Source organism: Peromyscus leucopus, chromosome 8a (genome assembly GCF_004664715.2).
Source record: "Peromyscus leucopus breed LL Stock chromosome 8a, UCI_PerLeu_2.1, whole genome shotgun sequence".
NCBI classification, from domain to species: domain Eukaryota; kingdom Metazoa; phylum Chordata; class Mammalia; order Rodentia; family Cricetidae; genus Peromyscus; species Peromyscus leucopus.
In genome coordinates, this window is record NC_051085.1 from 33249843 (window position 1) to 33269002 (window position 19160).

The following is a 19160-nucleotide window of genomic DNA, read 5'->3' on the forward strand; positions in this document are numbered from 1 at the left end:
TCCCTCTCATTTAATTCTCTTTTCTTTCTGGTGTACTCCAGAAGGGGAAGAAGAAAAGTCAGGGATAGTCTTCCTGGATGTCATAAACCACTTTCAACAAACAGTGTATCATGTCATTATTGTCATTCCATATATGAATTATTGAGAAGTGGCACAGAAATAGAATTCAGATTGATTTTTATCCAATTTTCCTTTACATCATGATGCTTCCATTTAAAAGAACTTGATGGAATTATTTCATCTGTAAAACGAAGTCCTTTCAAAGTGTTTTCAGTAGTAATTTTGTAAAATTGAATTTTAATGTATAAATGGATTTTTATAAGAGAAGACGTGACTTTGCATTCAGAATTATACATGTTTAACATAGTTGAGAGAGAGAATAAGCTTTTTGTTTGTTTGCTTCTAGGTTGAACAGAACCGTATAAAACTGGTCAATGATAAAGCTGTTGCTACATCACAACTTCAGAAAAAACTTGGACAGCTTCTTTACTTGACAAATTTGGAGAAGGTATTGCTTTTCTTAGTGCCCCTTCCCCATATTATATTTCAAGAACCACTTTAGTGATAGTTTCCACTTAAAGTCCTGTGGGGCTGGAGAGATGGCTCAGAGGTTAAGAGCACTGGCTCTTCTTCCAGAGGTCCTGAGTTCAATTCCCAGCACCCACATGGTGGCTCACAACCATCTATAATGAGATCTGATGCCTTCTTCTGGCTTGCAGACATACATGCAGGCAGATCACTGTATACATAATGAATAAATAATTATTTTTTAAAAAATGAAAAAATTTAAAAAAAATTTATCAGTCCTGTTATTAATAGTACAGACATTTTACTTGTGTTATTCGGAGTCAAAAGTAATTCTGTCTACAATGACTCTACAGACCCTCTGCCCCATCTTCTGCCTAGCTAGTCATGAACTGTTGTGTCTCCAGGAGCATCCTGTCCCTATCAATCCAACCCATCCCAGAAAGTACCCAGGTGACCTGTAGAATTGTGAGAAATATATGGTGAATTACTTTAAGCCACCATGTTGTAGGTGATCTGTTTTATGTGATCTAAAACAGATCAATATTAAGATTAAATAATTTACTCAACTCTTTTAAATGCCTGTATAAACTAATTTTTGGGTCTTTATAGTTACTGAGCTTAAATACATTTCAGAGTTTTATTTTATTTTTCTATTACCACTTAGCTGTTAAAGGTTTTTGTTTTGTTTTGCTTTTAATGTTTGAATATTTGGTTAGTGAAACCAGAAAGAAAATTTTTAGTGATCTTTTATTCAATTTACCATTATATTGTCTTAGCTTTAAAGCTTGTCCACCTGGCTGACTTTCTGAAACTTGAATATTTTATAAGAATTTTAAGGAGGTGTTTAAAATCTTTTACAGTTTGATAGGATTTTTAGGCACAGAGGTCTCAAGTCAAGTATTTACTGCTCTCCAGTTATTTGCTTAGTGAGATTCAAACAGAGATGCTTAGAAGCAACAATATTAATACAGAGCTGTGCTAAATCACAGCCTCTTCTCACACCTGCTTTGTATTATATATACATTATAGTACACACTTCTACATATGCATTATAGCACACACACTTCTACATATGCATTATAGCACACACACTTCTACATATGCATTATAGCACGCACACTTCTACATGTGCATTATAGCACGCACACTTCTACATGTGCATTATAGTGCACACTTCTACATGTGCATTATGAGTGCACACTTCTGTGACATTTAAGGAGCCTTTTATTTAAGATGAGAAATAGATGGTCTTATGTAACCAGAGCTTCATCATGATACCTTGAATACCTAATTCTGTTTCCCAAGTGCTAGGATTAAAGTTGTGTGTCACCATAGCAGTTAATAATTCATATTTCTTTATGATAAAATGTAGTCTGAGGATAAAATTACAAAGATTTAGCTATTTGTATTTTGATTTTAATTTTGCTTTCAATTGTAATCACAAATATAGTACTATAATACTTTAAGGTATGGTAAAATAAAATGGTTTCCTTTCTTTAATTGTGTCCTGAATGAATTATAGAAATAATAGCATTAAGCAATACATAAAATATTAGCTCCTCTCACTAATTAGATAATTCAGATTGAAATTACCAACACATACTTGTACAAATGAATTTCAAAGCATGCATCAAGTTCTAAATATAATGACATGGCTAACATGTTTTGGGGTTCTTCCTTTTTCCCCTAGTCTCAAGACAAAACATCAGGCGGTATTAACCCAGAGCCTTGTCCAATCTGTGCTCGACAGCTGGGAAAACAGGTAAAATTATGTCAAGTGTCACGTGGTCATAAAGCACCTCACAGGTTATAAGGCTTCTACACTAGTCGGCCGTTCTCTGTTTCCTCATGCATGTGCGCATGCCCGCACACACGCTTTCTCATAACTGAAAGAGGAGTATTGAGTTCTCATCTCAGAGATAGGGCCAGGGCTCAGTTGACAAGCTTAAGGCTACAAATGCTTAAACCATCTTTTTCCTGTCTTTTCCATTAAAGATTCATAGTTGGGAATGTATTTCCAGATAAGACATTGTTTCTAAGTAACTTAATTTTGCCACATTCACGTATTTGGTAATTGAACAAAGTATAAATAATATAACACAAGTTTAGTGGGAAAGGTAGTCCAGAGGCATAGTGGTATAGCTTTCAACAGTAGTAAAGTCTCAGGTTGATCCCAGCTTTAAAGGATGGATAGCTTCTCCTAGCAGAATTTACATGTGTTTTTGTTGTTGTTGTTCTTGTTTTGGTTTTTTTGTTTATTTGTTTGGGTCTTTTGAGATGCTTTGGAGGAATTAAGCACAGTCACTTGTGCATGTTCATGTAAAAATGCCTGCAGACATGACAGCACCATTTTAGTTCTCCAAGAATTCATATTTCTGTCCTACTACTGACTTATTCCTGCTTTGTAAATCAGCATAAACAGTATCAGAATTTGAGTTACTTTGGAACATTTGAAAGATAAGCCTACTCTTAAACAATAGATTTTTCTCTGTGGAAATAAGTGTTGTTAAATGTATCATTTCTATGTTCTGATCACCAATAAATTGAGAATAAAGAACCTTTTAATCCAACATTTACAGAGAAAATTTCTCAAAAGACACTTTGTAAATGAAAACAATATGTTCTTAAGTAAGGGGTCAGGCCTTGGAGGTTGTTTAGTGATAGTGAATGTGCCTACCTTGCAGTTGGCTCTGGGTTCAAGTTTTCACACCAAAAGAAGCAGAAAGGTGGAGTTGGAGCGGGTCAAAATAGTGTCTTTAAATTTTAGCTTTAATGAAATTCAGTTGTCTCTGAGATTTTATATTGTCTTCTGACAGTTTTTTAAGTTTTTTTCATATACATTATTTTATCCAATTCTAATATTACCATGGTTTCCTGAACTTAAAATTGAATTACGAAAATAGTGATGAATCTCTAGCCCCGTGCTGGAGGGACTCTGTGTCCCACATCCCTGCTGACACTGTTAGAGATGTTGCCATTTGTTCTCAGAGCCAATTTAGTGACTGTCCTGTTATTCCTACTCTGCTCAGGTGACTCAGTGATTTCTTCCTGTTACGAAAGAAGGTGGACCTATCTTGCTCTGTACCTTATCAGTTGAATTTCTGTGAGTCACAAAAGTCCTATCTGTCTTATAAATATCCTAAATTTCCAGTGTCACTTGAGGTCCACGGGGTACTGAATAGTGCTGCAGTGGGAAGCAAGCCTGTATGAGACAGGTCTGAGGATTCTGGGTCAAGCCCTTGAGAGCATACATGAAACTAGGGAGAAAGGAAATGTGTTACCCAACTGAAACAAGTTGAACTTCTTTCTCGGGAACTACTTCAAAATCATGCTCTTTATCCCAGTTTGTTCTTTCCCTGGTATGGATTGCTTTCCAAGGAGATTCCTGGACCCCTTTCAAAGTACTGTCTGGCCCTTTCAGTACAAATACAGACATGTCCAAATCCTGGACAAACCAACACAGCTGAGAGTCTAAGACCCCGTTGCCATAGAGCAGTGAGTGTCCCACAAAAGTTCCAGTTCCTGTGTCATTGAAAACAAGTCTGAAGCATTAACCATCTCATTTTCTATATAATTGTGTTAGCAATTCAATCTAAATAAATTGAGTGGCAGTGAGTGTATTATCTCCAAATCGATGTTGCTCTCAGTTCTTCATTATCTGCTGTTAGAGTGCTAATGGGGTAATCTGAAATGAGAAGGCTAGCTTCTTATAATGGTTGACTAGTTAAGGTAAGTGAAGCTGAGAATTATGAAAATATATTTTCTTAGAGTAAAATTCATCTGAAAGCATATTTTACATGAAATACTGGGGAATTGTAGTTGTAAGCCATCTCCCCTGTTTATGTGTCTGTGGAGAGGAAGGACTCATCGACCACCTTCTCACCAAGACTTGTCATGTGTGTTTTCTTCTCAGTGGGCAGTGCTGACCTGTGGACACTGCTTCTGTAATGAATGCACATCTATTATAATTGAACAGTACAGTGTGGGGTCTCATCGAAGCTCCATCAAGTGTGCTATCTGCCGCCAGACCACATCACACAAAGACGTCTCCTATGTCTTCACCTCAGAGAAAGCAAACCAAGAAGATGACATCCCTGTAAAGGTAAAGTAGGTCAAACACACACACAGTCAAAGCAGTGCCGCAGCAGTTAGTATCTGATGAAGGGAAGCATTAAATAACCTTGACACAGTGAGTCTTAGAAACCACTGTTCACTGTACACACTGCGGGAGGCTGCAGCTTTATCACCAGCTTTCCCCTTGTGGGAGAGCTCAGCACTCACCAACATGACTAACTGCAGTCATGCCCACTAAGAGCTAAAGAATGCACTTCCCTGTCATTTATGCGATTTCTCTTCATTATAAAGTTTGGGGGTTTTTTTTGTTTCTATTTTTTAAAAAAAAAAAAGCTTTCTTCTTATTTTGTCCCAACTGAAAAAAAGTGGATGGGCTCCTGGCATTAGTTGATTGTCATAGGATGACACAGTATGCTATAAAACACTGTGGACTAATACTTCAGAATACAGCTGAATTTGAGTTTATATTCCTTACTTTCCCGGGTTTCATTCAGACTCTTAAAAAATTACTAATTCAGTGTACAAACAAGATCCACTGGACTTTCTACCCAAAGTGTGTTCATTTATTAAAAAACACTTATTAGGTGTTTCTGTTGCTTATTTTTCTTACATGTGCTTTTTGAATTTTTTTCTAATGACTTGGTCAAAAGGCAAACCAGTCTGTAAATGTGATAGGCATCGGTGGCCGACTGAGCAGAGTGGACAATAGTGGAGCTGATGACAATAGGAAGCCGCCGATTCCTCATTCATTCCTTCTTCTGAGCTCTTGATGCTTATTTTTTAGGAATGTGTTTTCTGAGTAGAATTGGAGGCAAGTTAAAGTTACTGACAGAATTAAGTGTTCTATAGAGTGTTCTTCCTCCCAAGAAACTTGCAGTTCAATTAAAGAATTGGTCCTTGCTTTTTTCCCCTCTGGTATTTGAGTAAAGTTTAAAGTGTCAATCTCATTGCTCTCTGGTGTGTTCAGTTGGAACAAATTTCCATTCATTCTTTCCATGCATATTTGTTAGGTGTATCCTGTGCCCCAGGCAGTATTCTAGACCTTGGAGATGCAATACACAGTCAACATGTGGTTTCTATTCTCATGAGTTTTACAGTTTTGTGGTGGGAATGTGGAGAAGGAATTTGAGTTACAGCAAGAAATACAGACATTAAACAAAAGATTTTTTTTATAATTATGATAAATACTACAAAATAAAAGCCATCCTGAGCTTTTCTGAAGGAATGACTATTAAGCAGACAGGATCTAAATGATGAGGGGATTAACCAACATGGGAAAAGGATGGAACTGATCTGTGGAGAGGAGATTCCCAGATAGAAAAAGAACACCCAGTATGTGAAAAGACCAAGACAGAAATGACTCAGACGAAAGTGAGTGGCTGCAGAGCAGTGGGCGAAACTGAACATACAATAGAAGGGCTGGTGGGATGGGCACTCGGGCTTTAAAGCTTCACGATCTTTCTTGCTACAGCCTAGAAAAATCAGTTAGCAGGGATAGAAAAGAATAAAAGAAAAAATTTAGATGAGTTTAGGAGGCCACAGCCATTGTCTACTTCAGAAACTTTAGGTTGATGGTAGCGGAGATGGGAAGAGGTGGGTATATTCCAATACAACAGAATGTTGGAGGTATAGCATTGGAGATCCCCCAGATTAGGTATCATTGCTGCTACAGAGGAGAAGTTTGAAAGGGAGTACATTTCAATATTTATTTGGTGTTTTTAATGCAAAGTTAGAGATACGAAATTCAGTCACTAGTATAAACGATCTTTGAAGTCACAGGCTGAATAAGACAACCTAAGGAAGAAATCAGAGGTTATGTTCAGGTCAAGCCCTATATCCATAACTTTTAAATGGTGACTGAAGGGACAGTGAAGGCTGGAAGAGGAGACTGAGAAGGAACTAAAGACCTGGCAGGCTGGGAGAAGACACTGTCAGCCAAGGCCACTGGGACAGTTCTTCAGCAAGGAATGCTTTCCCGGCTGTGGCTAATGGAGATGGCTTCAGAAGGAACTTCTTCAGTGCAGTGAGTGCAAAGGAAATAACAGAATAGAAAATCAAGGAGTGCATAGGAACTGAATAAATAAAGAGTGAAAATGACCAACTGTTGATAAACTTAGAAATAGAAAACCAAGAACTGTTACTAGACACAAGTGTAGAAAGTCAATTCTTGGTGTTCAAAATAAAAGATTTTTAAGCATGTTTAAGATCCAGTAAAAGGGTACACAGGAGTCGGTGAGACGGTTTCCAAATGTGACAACTCAGTTCCACGCTGAGACCCACAAAGTAGAAGGAAAGCAGATTCCCCAAGTTGTCCTCTGACCACATGTGGCATGCATGTGTGCATGTGAACACTCACAAAATAAAAAGGATAGACTGAAAATACAGAGAAGAAAGCTAATCTGTAGTATTAGACCCTTGAAAAGATAGAGTAATAGTTTATAAAAAGTAGAGATCTCATTGAATTCAAATAGCTACAGGTTGGGCTGTTGAGCAAACAAACTGTAAAAGTGTATGTCTATCTGGAGTGGTATAAGTGAGGTGAAGGAGAATAATGCTAAAAGAGGTGAGACTTGAATATCTACATATAATGTCTAAATCTGAGGTATATAGCAATTGTAAATTATATACCCAGGTGTTTAACAAACAAACGATAGTGTTTAGTAAATGATAGCAAAGAATAGAATTAGAGGGTAACTGAGTTTCCTGAGGATCATGAGAATGCAAATTTATTTGTATTAGGGACCAAAGAGAGTAATGCTGATGCTCAAATGCAAAGCACAGAAAAATAAGCATTTTCTATTTAAGAATCAAAAGACAAAAGAACAATGCTTCCACAAATCTAAAAATTTAATATATCTGCGTGTGTGTGTCTGTCTGTGTGTCTGTGTCTGTGTCTTTATGGTGGTGATGATGATAATGATGATGGTCTAAAAGTACTTATTCTGCCAGTAAAACAACCAAGAGTATAAGCAGGTAACTGGAAGGGTGAATACACAGTGCAGTTTGGGAAGGATAAGTGAGGAGAGAGTCATCATGACCTAAGGATCCTCTAGTCTATCTCTGAATCCTTTGGATGAATGTGTTTTTAAAGCAAGGGTCCAGAGGTTGTAAAATAAAGTAGGTAATTGGAGCATTCCAGTGGCCAGCCCTGAGGCTTTGGTGGCCACTGACCTACTCCTAAACTCTTGTCCTTCCCTGTCCCTCCTACTCTCCATGCTCCTTTATTTCTCTCTCCTTCTCCTAAAGAGGGTATTGTTTCTGCTTCTTTTTCTTCTTTTAGCTGCAGGTATGCCAACAGCCACAAGTGGCATTGCTGGGTAAGAGGAGGCAGCTCATCTTTACACAGGGAAAACATTAATCACGGCACCAGGAACCAGCGTGAGGCAGAACTGCTGTCCTGCTTTGTACAGGAGGTTTAGGAAGAGGTTGGTCTAGCGACCAGTAAACTGCACAGCTGTGGCACTGAGTCACTGAACCCATCAGACCCAACACCTGTTCATGGGTGGCAGCTTTCCTACACCCAGGACAGTTACGTTTGTTGCCCTGTTGGGAAAGGGATGTCAGTGTTGAAATACTACTGTGTACTCTTGCTGCTGCTTGTCTTTCATGGGCATTGGTGAACACATGAGTTAAACTATCTTATTTAGAAAAGATTAGAGACTTTAGTTAAGGCAGTTTCTTCCTGCCATTGACACGAATATGCTTACATTTTTTTTCTCACTAAACATGACTAAATATTTTACATATTACATAAACTAATCTCATCCCTCTTCCACTTTCTCACTTTACTTCTTACCACATTTTGCTTGTTTCTCTGCTTTTTCTGTCACCATTTGTGTCTGCCACATCTGCCTTCTGTTATTTGTCACCTCTTTGACTCTGTCCCATTTATACCCTATTGTGTCTGTCACTTGCTCTTTCAAGCATCTGCCATGTGTTTTCAGAGTCTGCCTTCCTCTCTTACTTGGTTCATACTACTTCTAGACCCAGAAGTTCTTGTCTTTTATATTACTATCAAGTTTTTGGTACTTAACAACATCATAAATAGGTTAATTTTTATAACCTTAACGTTTTTGTTTATTTCAATCTTAAGTATTCATGATAAGACTTTTGTATAACAGTATACATAGTGCTTAATCATATAACTTGAGATCATATAAAAGATATTCAGAGAATGCAAAAATAGTAATATATAGTCTTTGGCATTTTGTTTCTAATGATATCTTTGGAAATTGGAGATTTCAAAGTATAAGGTATCTTGTGGGTTAAACATAGAAATAAGATATTGAGATTACCAGTATCCCTTTGGTGTATGCACTTAAATAAAAACTGTATCATCCATAGCAACAGTGTGACAGTATTCCTAAGTAACCTTGGAACCTACTGGGCATTTCACAAAGTAAACAAAATTCCCCTTGCAAGTTCTGACAACTGCAAGGCATTTTGGATGTGATGAAGTAGGCCTCCTGGCAGAACATAACCCCATGTGACTTGTTCCCCATGTCCTGTGTTTGGCTAGGTTTCATACAAAGCACTTTTGCTGGTATAAAACGAGCCTCTATACTGATTAGGATTCTTAGTTTCTAAGTTTCTATTCACTGCAAAACATTATGCAAAGATATAACCACAGTAAAACAACATCCATCCCAACTACACACTATTATTTCATCATCTTAGTTCAGCCAGTGTGCCTTTAGTAATAGGCTGTTCAGGCTCTATCTCAATGAGTTTTTATTTACTACAGAAAGGATATGATCCAGGATCTTTGGTTTTAACAAGTACATCTACTAACCTTAGAGGTGTCTTATGGAACTTTATAGAGAAAAGACTGCATATACATTCTAATTCCAAGATAGTCAGTACAGTAATAAGATGTATTTATTAATAAGCAATAAGATGTATATGAATTCTGGTGTTTGTTTTGTTTTGCTTTTCCAGTTATCAAAAGTTTGGCTTGGCCATACTTTCTAAAATGTAATTAAATATCTGGGTAGAAAGGCTAATTTTATAATTCTGAGTAAGTTTAAAATAAGCATACAATAACTTGGTAAATAAAACCTACACATAACTGTATTTATGTATATGTCTCAAAATCCATATATGAGCTATCAGATATGTTATACATCAGTGTTAACTGATAAAATGAAAATATTGATGTTTTTGTTAAAAATGAGCTTAAATAGATATAATTCTGATTGACAAAAGAGAAAAGAAAGTTTCTATTCAGTGGCTCCATTAACAATTATAGTTCTGAATTGTTAATCATGCTGAAAGTAAGCCATGCCATATGATAAATTGAACACACAACAGAGACTTTGAAGATATAAAGTGTAAATTATCTTTATCTCTGAAAAACAGTCCTTTTTGGCTGTTTTTCATTAACTCCATTAGAATGAGTTGAGACATGTGATTCTCTACTGTATCCTAATCATCTAGCATGATACCTGGCATGCAATAGGCACTCAATAAATGTCTAGATAGATTGTTGTAAAATATCCCTTTGATCCATACATGATTTTTAACTTTTTTACAGCTAGTAATTTGGGTCTGGAATAATTCTGCAAATTATCTTAAAAAATGGAGAATAATTTTGAGGCCTAATGCATATAAGATTGCCCACAGTCTAGAGAAAGTTTCTGTTGTGCTTTGTACAGTAACACATGAATAGTGAAGAGCCCAGCACTCATTCCTGGCATATGCTTGAGAAGCATTCCTGCTTCGTGAGGTCAGTCAGACGAGCTTCAAAACTGGACTGTGCTGTGCGTGTCGCAGCAGCATGGGGTTCCACCCTGGTGAACGGGTGCGAATGGAAACAACACGGCCGCTTGGAAGAGCTAGCCTTATTCCAAAAGGAAAAGGACAGCGTGAAAGTCAGAAAATACCAAAATAGTAACTGACTTTCTACTGGACAATCGCAGGAGCCTTTGAACGTTCTTATATAATTACAGACCTCTAAGGAAACCTGTAGAAAAGTCTGTTACCACCCAGTACCATTCCAGTTGTTCATACTGCTCACTAGAGAACACCCCTTTCTTTATTAGAAGCAGAGTAAACTAAGCTGAGTGACTATGTCATCTTTGAAATTACATTTCTCAGAGGAAATTTTCTAAAAGAAAGTCGCAGTCTTATGACATTCAATTCTCATAGTATGTGTACAAGTTTTAAAAAGTTACTCCAAGTAATGACTGCAAGAATAAAGTATTACTGTGCTGTTTCAGATGTGTCTGTCCCACATCTGGCGTAGATGGACTTAGTGGCAGGTGCAGGTTGGGCATCCATGGGCAGTAGGTACAGTAGCCTGGAGCAGGGGATGGTGATATGATTCAGAGGCAGCTCATTTGGTAAACAAATACCTGATTATATCACTGGGGTAATGCATGAGAAGTCCTAGAATTATAGACCTCCCACTTCTTCCCTTAAGACTCAGTTTAGAGGTGATAAAAATAGGAAATAGAAAATGGTTCTTATAATATTTAGTAGAAATAATTAATAAAATAAAGGAAAAATACATAATTTCAAAATATCACACAGTGAAAACTGGTGTTTACCTCCATTCTCTTTTTACTCTACTACTGTGAATGGTTTCAGATTTTAGTTCTATGGATAACCTGTATGATTTCCAATACATATAAATTTTTCTTTAGTACTAGCAGTGGTCAGAATCCCCTGGCCATTCTTTGTAAAATATGAAGAAATTAGTGCAGCTATACCTCCTCCCTCCTTCCTCTGTAGTGTGTTTGATTTTTATTGTATGACTACATCATAATATATATGGTAACCATACTTTATTTTGCAATTATATACACAGCTGTATCCAGGGGAAAAAAAGCCCTAGCATGTGTAGTATTACAATGTAATTTTTTTAACCATAGAATCAAGTAGAATAATTAAAGTTATACAGCAAAGAGTATCTTCCTAATCGTCTGTCACTGGGCTTTGCGCTTCAGATAAGTTCTTTCAGCTATTTGTTTGTTTGATTAATTGGTTTTGGTTTTGGTTTATTTTGTTTTGTTTTTTGGTTTTTTGAGACAGGGTTTCTCAGTGTAGGCCTAGTGGTTCTGGAACTCCCTCTGTAGACCAGGCTGACCTTGAACTCACAGAGATCCGCCTGCCTCTGCCTCCTGAGTACTGGAATTAAAGGCGTGTGCCACCACCGTTCAGCCAGTTTGGTTAAATTTTATTAAGATGTATTAAGTGTATAATGGGATTCATTACAACATTTTTTATAGGAATATATAACGCATTTTGATCACTATCAACCCCAGTTCCCTCTTGTCTTACTCCTATTCATCCCCTTGCAATGAATTTTCTAAGTACCCAAAGCAATTTTTTTCCTAATCATCTTCCTTTTTTTCTAAAGCAACTTGGTATTTATCTATCCCTAAAATCTTTATTAAGATCCTTCATTCTCTGTGTTAGACAGCTTCAAGAAATTTTGCTGAAAAATATGAATGACCAGTTTAGAGTTCCCAGTGCTTCTTACCATGAGTTCATTTTGTATTTACTCTTGAGTGATGAGTAGTATTTCCCCTACTTTCGAACTTGATTGGATATGTTTCATGTATACTACACTGTTAATTTCTTTCACATGCATAAAATATACATTAATGTATAATAGATATAAAATCTCTGAAAATATGGCTTATTTATTTATGTAGGTAGTCTAAACATAAATGTCCTTTCTTCTGTTTGTTAGCAATTAGACCAGGTTGGCTTTCTCTGGTGTGCTATAGGACTTTAACCTATAATTCTGCAAGTGGAACCATTGGAATCCCCAGGAAAAAGACTGAATAGAATACACACACACTCTCCCTGACTCTCTGTCTACTGATGTTGTGAACAGAAATAGGCTGGGTACCAAGGGACATAATAGGCAATGTTTAGCATAATGGATTGGTATACCTTGCTTCCATCTATGACCCCCCACATTATTTACTTTTATTAGAAGTTATTAAAAATACAAGGCAATGGTATTTTTCTGGTAATTTTACTTATTCAAATCAAGTCAAGTAGTCCATTGCTACTGCAGCAGGGAGATCTTATATATCTCCTACTTCCTGTCTCTCTATTTCAATAAAGGATCTCAGCAGATAGGAACAGATGTGAAGGAAATAGTTAAGCCAACTGTGATGTGTCTGTCTGTCTCCTGCATAAAGATTTGTACTATCCTTGCACTCTCTTCTCCACAGACCACATTATCCCAGAATTGCATTAATATAGCAGTTTTATTCTAGATGGGCAAGGATAGCCAAATTTCTAAGTCAGATACTACATGTTTGCTTTATTATAATAATTCTTTTAGTCCACTAAACATATGGCAAGAGACTATTCTTTCCATCCTTTCAACACAAATGAAAATGTTTAACTCAGAATTTAAATTTTATAATTTTTGCAGCAAGAGCACATCACCACTCTGTTTTAATCTGATTAAAATAAATTAGTCACACCTATTAGAGTGAGAATCCACCTGGCATTTCTGATTTTGCCTTATGCTACTGCATGACATCTAGGCCAAATTTCATAAGAAATACCCTTTGTTGGCCTTGTTGCTGATATATTTCTACTATTTTTTAAAGTGTTGACTTCCAAAACTCTAGTTTGTTCTATATTGTACTCAAGAGAAGGGTTTGAGTTCATTTCTTTACTAACTATTTTAGTAATTGCCTGCTGACTTCATCTCTTGGGTGGGAAAACAGTAGAAACAATAGCTATATGAACAGTGTTAAAATTTTTATCTCTTTTTTTTTAAAGATTTATTTATTTATTATGCATACAATGTTCTGCCTGCATGTATGCCTGCAGGCCAGAAGAGGGCGCCAGATCTCATTACAGATAGTTTTGAGCCAACATGTGGTTGCTGAGAATTGAACTCAGGACCTCTGGAAGAGTAGCCAGTGTTGTTAACCTCTGAGCCATCTCTCCAGCCCAAAATTTTTATCTCTTGTCCCAGTTCCTTGAAGCATTATTCATTCACAGTACTCAAGAAATAGAATTAACCCAAGTATGCACAAACTCACAACTGGATTAAGAAAATATGGTGTGCAGTCCTGGGGACATGACTCAGGGGTTCAGTACATATCACACATAAGGACCATGGCTAGAACGCCAGAACATACATGTATGTCAGGTGGGCATGGCAGCTTGTCTCTAATTCCAGCTTTAGAAGGTGGAGAAAGGAATCCCCTGAGCAAGCTGGCTGGCAACACTAGCTTTATCAGTGAGCCCGAGTCTGACTGAGACTTGCATACACACTTGCAGAGATCATGTGTTCCTACTTTTTCACTTCAGAAATCCTTTGTTGTCTAGAGCATTTTCTTTTCACTTAACAAATGATGGCTTTTTATCAAGATAGGTTCACAGAGGCAATGAATTTTTAACATAGCATCTTACAGTGTGAGGCAAAGGGCTTAGCCGTGTGGCTTATAAGTAGAGTGTGGTTAGCAAGCACATGCCCTTGGTTCAGTCCCCAGCAGTACTGTGAAAACAGCAGTTGCTCTAGAGCCAAAGATTCCAGTCCTAGTTGTGTGACTAAGACAATGGAAAGCATGTACCCATTAGAGTACCATGATAATTTATAAGTGAGCCCTATGTTTTGTTTTGAGAGCCACCAAAATTTGATACCAGGAAAATGTGCTGATCTTTCCTTCTGGAGTTAGCACCCTATTTGGAATGTTACTTAAAGAATTCTGTTTTCTCTTGAACTTTTAGTAAGAAACAGCTCAGTAGATTGAAGGGAATATATTTCTTGTGTGTGTTGACATGAATGTGCATGTGGAGGTTAAGAGGACATTTGCAGGGTTTGCTTCTCTCCGTCTACCATGGAGGCTCGAAGGATAGAACTCAGGTCATCGGGCTTGGCAACAGGTACTGAACCATAGCAAGTGAAATGGTTTCAAAAGTAGCACATTGCAGGGGATGGGAGTGGTTCTATCTAAAGGCCCAAATTATCACTTTATGTTTATTTCCTGTTTTTAATTCTCTTTGTTATTTTAAATCAGTAGACTGAGATAGGATGGTTCTCTTTTTTAACCTTGTATGTATAATTGAGAGTCTGTATATCTAAAGAAGGAAATATAAGTTCTTTATTTTAGTGGGAAGATTTTTAAACTTTTTTTCATAATCTTGTCTTGACATTAAATTAGGATAACTTCTTTGTTTATTTGGTTCCCTTTCTATCCTTTCATGTGCAAATAAATGAACTGAGAGCATCAAGGGTAGAGGACTAATGCTGCTGTGGAAATACTGTTGCATTTTGGTTTGTCAGGCCCCTTCCCCACACGTTAATTTAGGGCATTATGATGTTCATATTTAAGGTCTGAAAAACCAGTTACTGATTGTTTATTTACCACACTGATTACAGGTTCATCATTTGTTTATTCTTCAGGTTTTAAACCACTTTTCCATTTCCATATTCCTTTGATAGAATAGTTCTGAAAGATTAAAAAAAAAAAAACACTCTTGTAAAGTGAGTCTACCTGTGTGTTAGATGACATCATTTAGTGCCTTTCGTTGTCCATGGCCATGCCATTACAAGAAGTTTTATTCATTGGTTGAATACATCATTTTGCAAAGTGCCTTGAGTTTTGGCTCTTTGTATTCTTGCATTTCTATATGAAAGAAATGAGAGTAATGAGGAAGGTTATTGAATACATATTCTGCTTCTTTGCTGTAACAAAATTTAATAACTAAAAAATCCAAGTAAAATGTGTTTAGTATCATTACCTTATGACTTTCTAGTATGCCTTTCTGTTCAATTAACTATCTGTAAATTCTTTTAAGAAATGCTTTTTCTTACATTTGGAGGACAGGGAGCATGTGAATGACATGGCACATTGTGTGCAGTCAGAGGACATGCAAATGTTGGCTTTCTCTACCATGTGAGCTCTGGGAATCAAATTCAGATCATCAGGCTCATACCAAAGATGCTTACCCACTGAGCTGTCTCTTACACATCTTGGACATAAACTCATTCAGTTGTGCAATTAGAGACTAAAGAAAATTCTCAGCAAACACAAAACAAAAAGACTAAGCACATAGATACTTGTTAAGTGTCTCTGTTATATATATTTGAATGTAGTGTTTTATACCGATTTCTTTCCTTTCTTAACCAGGTTTTATTTGATATTAATGCATTTTCCCCTTTGTGTTCAAAGGGTAGCCATTCTACAAAAGTGGAAGCTGTGGTCAGAACTCTGATGAAAATACAGCTTAGAGATCCAGGGGCCAAAGCACTCGTCTTCTCAACGGTATAATCAAGACTTTATGCTTCAGTCCAGCTGGTTTTCTGCCTCTACTTAGTATTTATCTGAGAACTATTTTTAAATGCTTGCTGAAGTATAGTTAAGATTCAGGATGCTTTCAGCTTTTTTTTTTTTTTCTATGTCCTTCTGTTTAGAGGAATGTGATGATACTTTATAAAGGCAGTTCCTGTAACATTTTATATTGATTTCAGTAAGAGATTTTTATTTCAGTACTTTAAAAATTGGAGTCTATAACCTTGAAAGACTCATTCACAAATGAATTTGACTATTAAGGGAAAAGTTAATGAACTACAAAGTATTATTTATAATGTAAATATAGTAAAAACCCTAGTTTTCCATTTAGAAAGATAAGAAACTATATCTATTAAATATGCCATTGTTTTGCATTATGGATTTTAATTATTTTCAGTGATGCTTATATTTTATTATGCTACCTTTCAGCCAGTATTTGATAGGGGAAAATGGTATTTCCCAACAGAGCTAACTAGTGTTGTAGGTACTCTATCTGAGAGTTTGGATTTGATTTTGTTCATTTAACTGTTAGTGTGGTTTAGTTATTATTTCTTCCCTTCTCAAATCCTCTTTGGTCAAAAGCTGTGTGTAAACACTATTTTTCTCACTTTTATCTTCTAGTGGCAAGATGTATTAGATATTATTTCAAAAGCTCTCACCGACAACAACATGGAATTTACACAAATCAGTCGCTTTAAGACATTCCAGGTGTGTCAAGTTTTCCTTATGTTTTTAACAGATCAGTTGCTAACTGAAACTGCTGTTCACTAGCTGACTTGGTTTATCTTCCGTCCTATACCCTGAAGGAGGGTTTGAGTTCTTGATTATCTATGAAATTAACATTTTAAAGCAAAGTAGAAAAACTGCAGGTATTTTTGATCTATTCAATTATACCTAAAAAGAGAGTCTTTAAAAAAAAAAAATGTTTTTGACTTGAGATCCTTTTCCTTATCTAGAAAAAATAGCCTTGCAGTATCTCTTTTGAAGGAGTCCCTGTATCCTGGGATTGTATTCTACACACATACACACACACACACACACACATATAATCAGGAAAAGGTACATATGGTTAAATTTTCCTTTATATCACATTCAGTACTGTGGAATAATCCTCTTGTATACTGTAAAGGTTTGTCACTTGAATTGGTTTAATAAAACACTGATTGGCCAGTAGCTGGACAGGAAGTTAGTTGGCAAAGCCAAACTGAGAATGCTGGAAAGGGAGGTGGAGTCAGGAGTCACCAGCCAGACCCAGAGGAAGCAAAATGAGAAAGCCGTGTTGAGAAAAGGTACCAAGCCACATGGCTAAACATAAATAAGAATTATGGGTTAATTTAAGTGTAAGAGCTAGTTGATAATAAGCCTGAGCCACCGGCTGAGCACTTACAAGTAATATTAAGCCTCAGAGTCAATTATGTAAGAAGTGGCTGCCAGGGATTTGGGAACAGGCAGGTAGGAGAGAAACTTCCACCTACAGTCACACCCTCGTAATCTGAGACACACTGCACATGAGAACAACTAAATGTAGTAGATTCCTGTCTTACCTCACATTAACTCTGACATATTTTTCCTTCCTCTCATTTTCCTCTACATTCATATAGTTCAGTTTTCATGTATCCCATATCTATGATATGATTTTTACTATATGCTATAAAAGCAAAAGTGTTTGTATGATTCTCTTCTTCAAAATCAAGTTTCTAAAATTGGTGGATTAGCATTTAATTTTCACTACCATATTCAACTTGAACTGTAACAAACTGCTCTTATTTTAATCAGTCCAGCTAATATTAAAATGTATCTTTCTTTTTTAGGAGAACCTTTCAGCTTTTAAACATGATCCTCAAGTCAATATTTTGCTGCTGCCCCTGCACACAGGCTCTAATGGACTAACTATCATCGAAGCCACTCATGTCCTCTTGGTGGAGCCTATACTGAACCCTGCCCATGAGCTTCAGGCCATTGGGAGGGTGCACCGGATCGGACAGACAAAGTAAGGACTAAAATTAGCATCAACTACTTACTAACTCAGCACTTAAATTATTTATGTTCATCATAAATATTTTTATGTTTTTAAGTACAGGTTCTATCTCCCTCACCTGAAATGATTTAGAGTTTGTTTTGTTTTGCCTTCAGATTCTAGAGTATATACATATCTTTAATGAGATACCTTGAGGAAAAAGTCTTAGTCTAACTGTGAAATTGATTTATGTTTCACTTTATGCATAGTCTAACCCCTCACATGAAGTCAGATGTGAAATTTCCACTTTGTCACATACCTGCATGGGCTCCCTGGCACTTGAATGCACGTGCACACATACAGTGAATGAACCAGTAAGTCAGTGTAAATAAAAGATAATTAGATTTAGTGTAGTACTAAAGTAATAGTGATTATTATGTGATAAGTACTTCCTTTATTCAAATGATAGATTATATGGGTATCTGTAACACAACTTCCTAGTTCTATTACCTCATGGATGTTAGAGACCTTGAGTGTTTGATGACATACACATACACTTACTAAGCACACACTAATTACTCATTTAGTAAGTATTACTGAACACCTAAAGTATGTCAGGCATTATGCTACACACTGAAGATTCTAATCATGTAAGACATAATCCATTCCCATCTAGCAACATACACAGAAAGCTACTATGTAGCACAAGAAAAAGATGATTTAAAGTTATATGAACAAAAATGGTATGCTTTGTGCCCTAAGAATAAAGGAAGACAGTAGGCTGAAGGACTGATTAAAGTTGGACTAGAAAGCAGTCATGGAGAGTTGCATATGTAGAAATAAGTAGGAGATAAACTGACATTTCTGAGGATTGTGAGGTGTTTGGAACTGCTGTCGTAAAGCATGAGAAAAGGAGTAGTAAATGAACTTGGCATGTGAGAATCAGAAATACAGATTGTTGCATAAAGAGCTTTGATACCTTTAATTTTAAGTGGGAAAGAAATAGGCTCTGTTTTTAATTGCTTTTCTCATTGCTGTGTCAAACACTAAACAAAAGCAGCCAAGGTAAGGAAGGATTTGTTTGGGCTCACAGTTTTATTAGTAGAATGGGAAATTCAAAGTAGCAGAAAAAGGACATGGCTGGTCATACTGCAACCACAATTAGGGAACACTGGCAGATGAGTGCTGATTCTTAGCTTACTTTGTCCTCATTCAGTCTTGATCCCATGGTATGCTACTGCCCTTATTCATGGTGGGTCTCTTTTCTTCACATAAGTCTTAAGCCTTTTTGGAAGTACCCATACAGATGCACCGAGAGTTGTGTTTCC

General features: G+C 36.6%; 1 protein-coding gene across 3 annotated transcripts in view; it reads left to right on the top strand.

Moving 5' to 3' along the window:
- Shprh (SNF2 histone linker PHD RING helicase) overlaps positions 1–19160 on the top strand; it is a 71132-nt gene that overhangs the window by 45035 nt on the left and 6937 nt on the right. For 2 of the 3 annotated variants that reach the window (XM_028861153.2, XM_028861152.2), the window contains exons 23-28: positions 407–508; positions 2219–2290; positions 4442–4630; positions 15756–15848; positions 16497–16583; positions 17687–17865. In XM_028861153.2, the coding sequence (XP_028716986.1) occupies positions 407–508; positions 2219–2290; positions 4442–4630; positions 15756–15848; positions 16497–16583; positions 17687–17865 (722 nt within the window). Of the gene's footprint in view, positions 1–406; positions 509–2218; positions 2291–3557; positions 3632–4441; positions 4631–15755; positions 15849–16496; positions 16584–17686; positions 17866–19160 lie in introns of those variants that run through there. The other variant, XR_005090238.1, reaches the window with a different exon arrangement.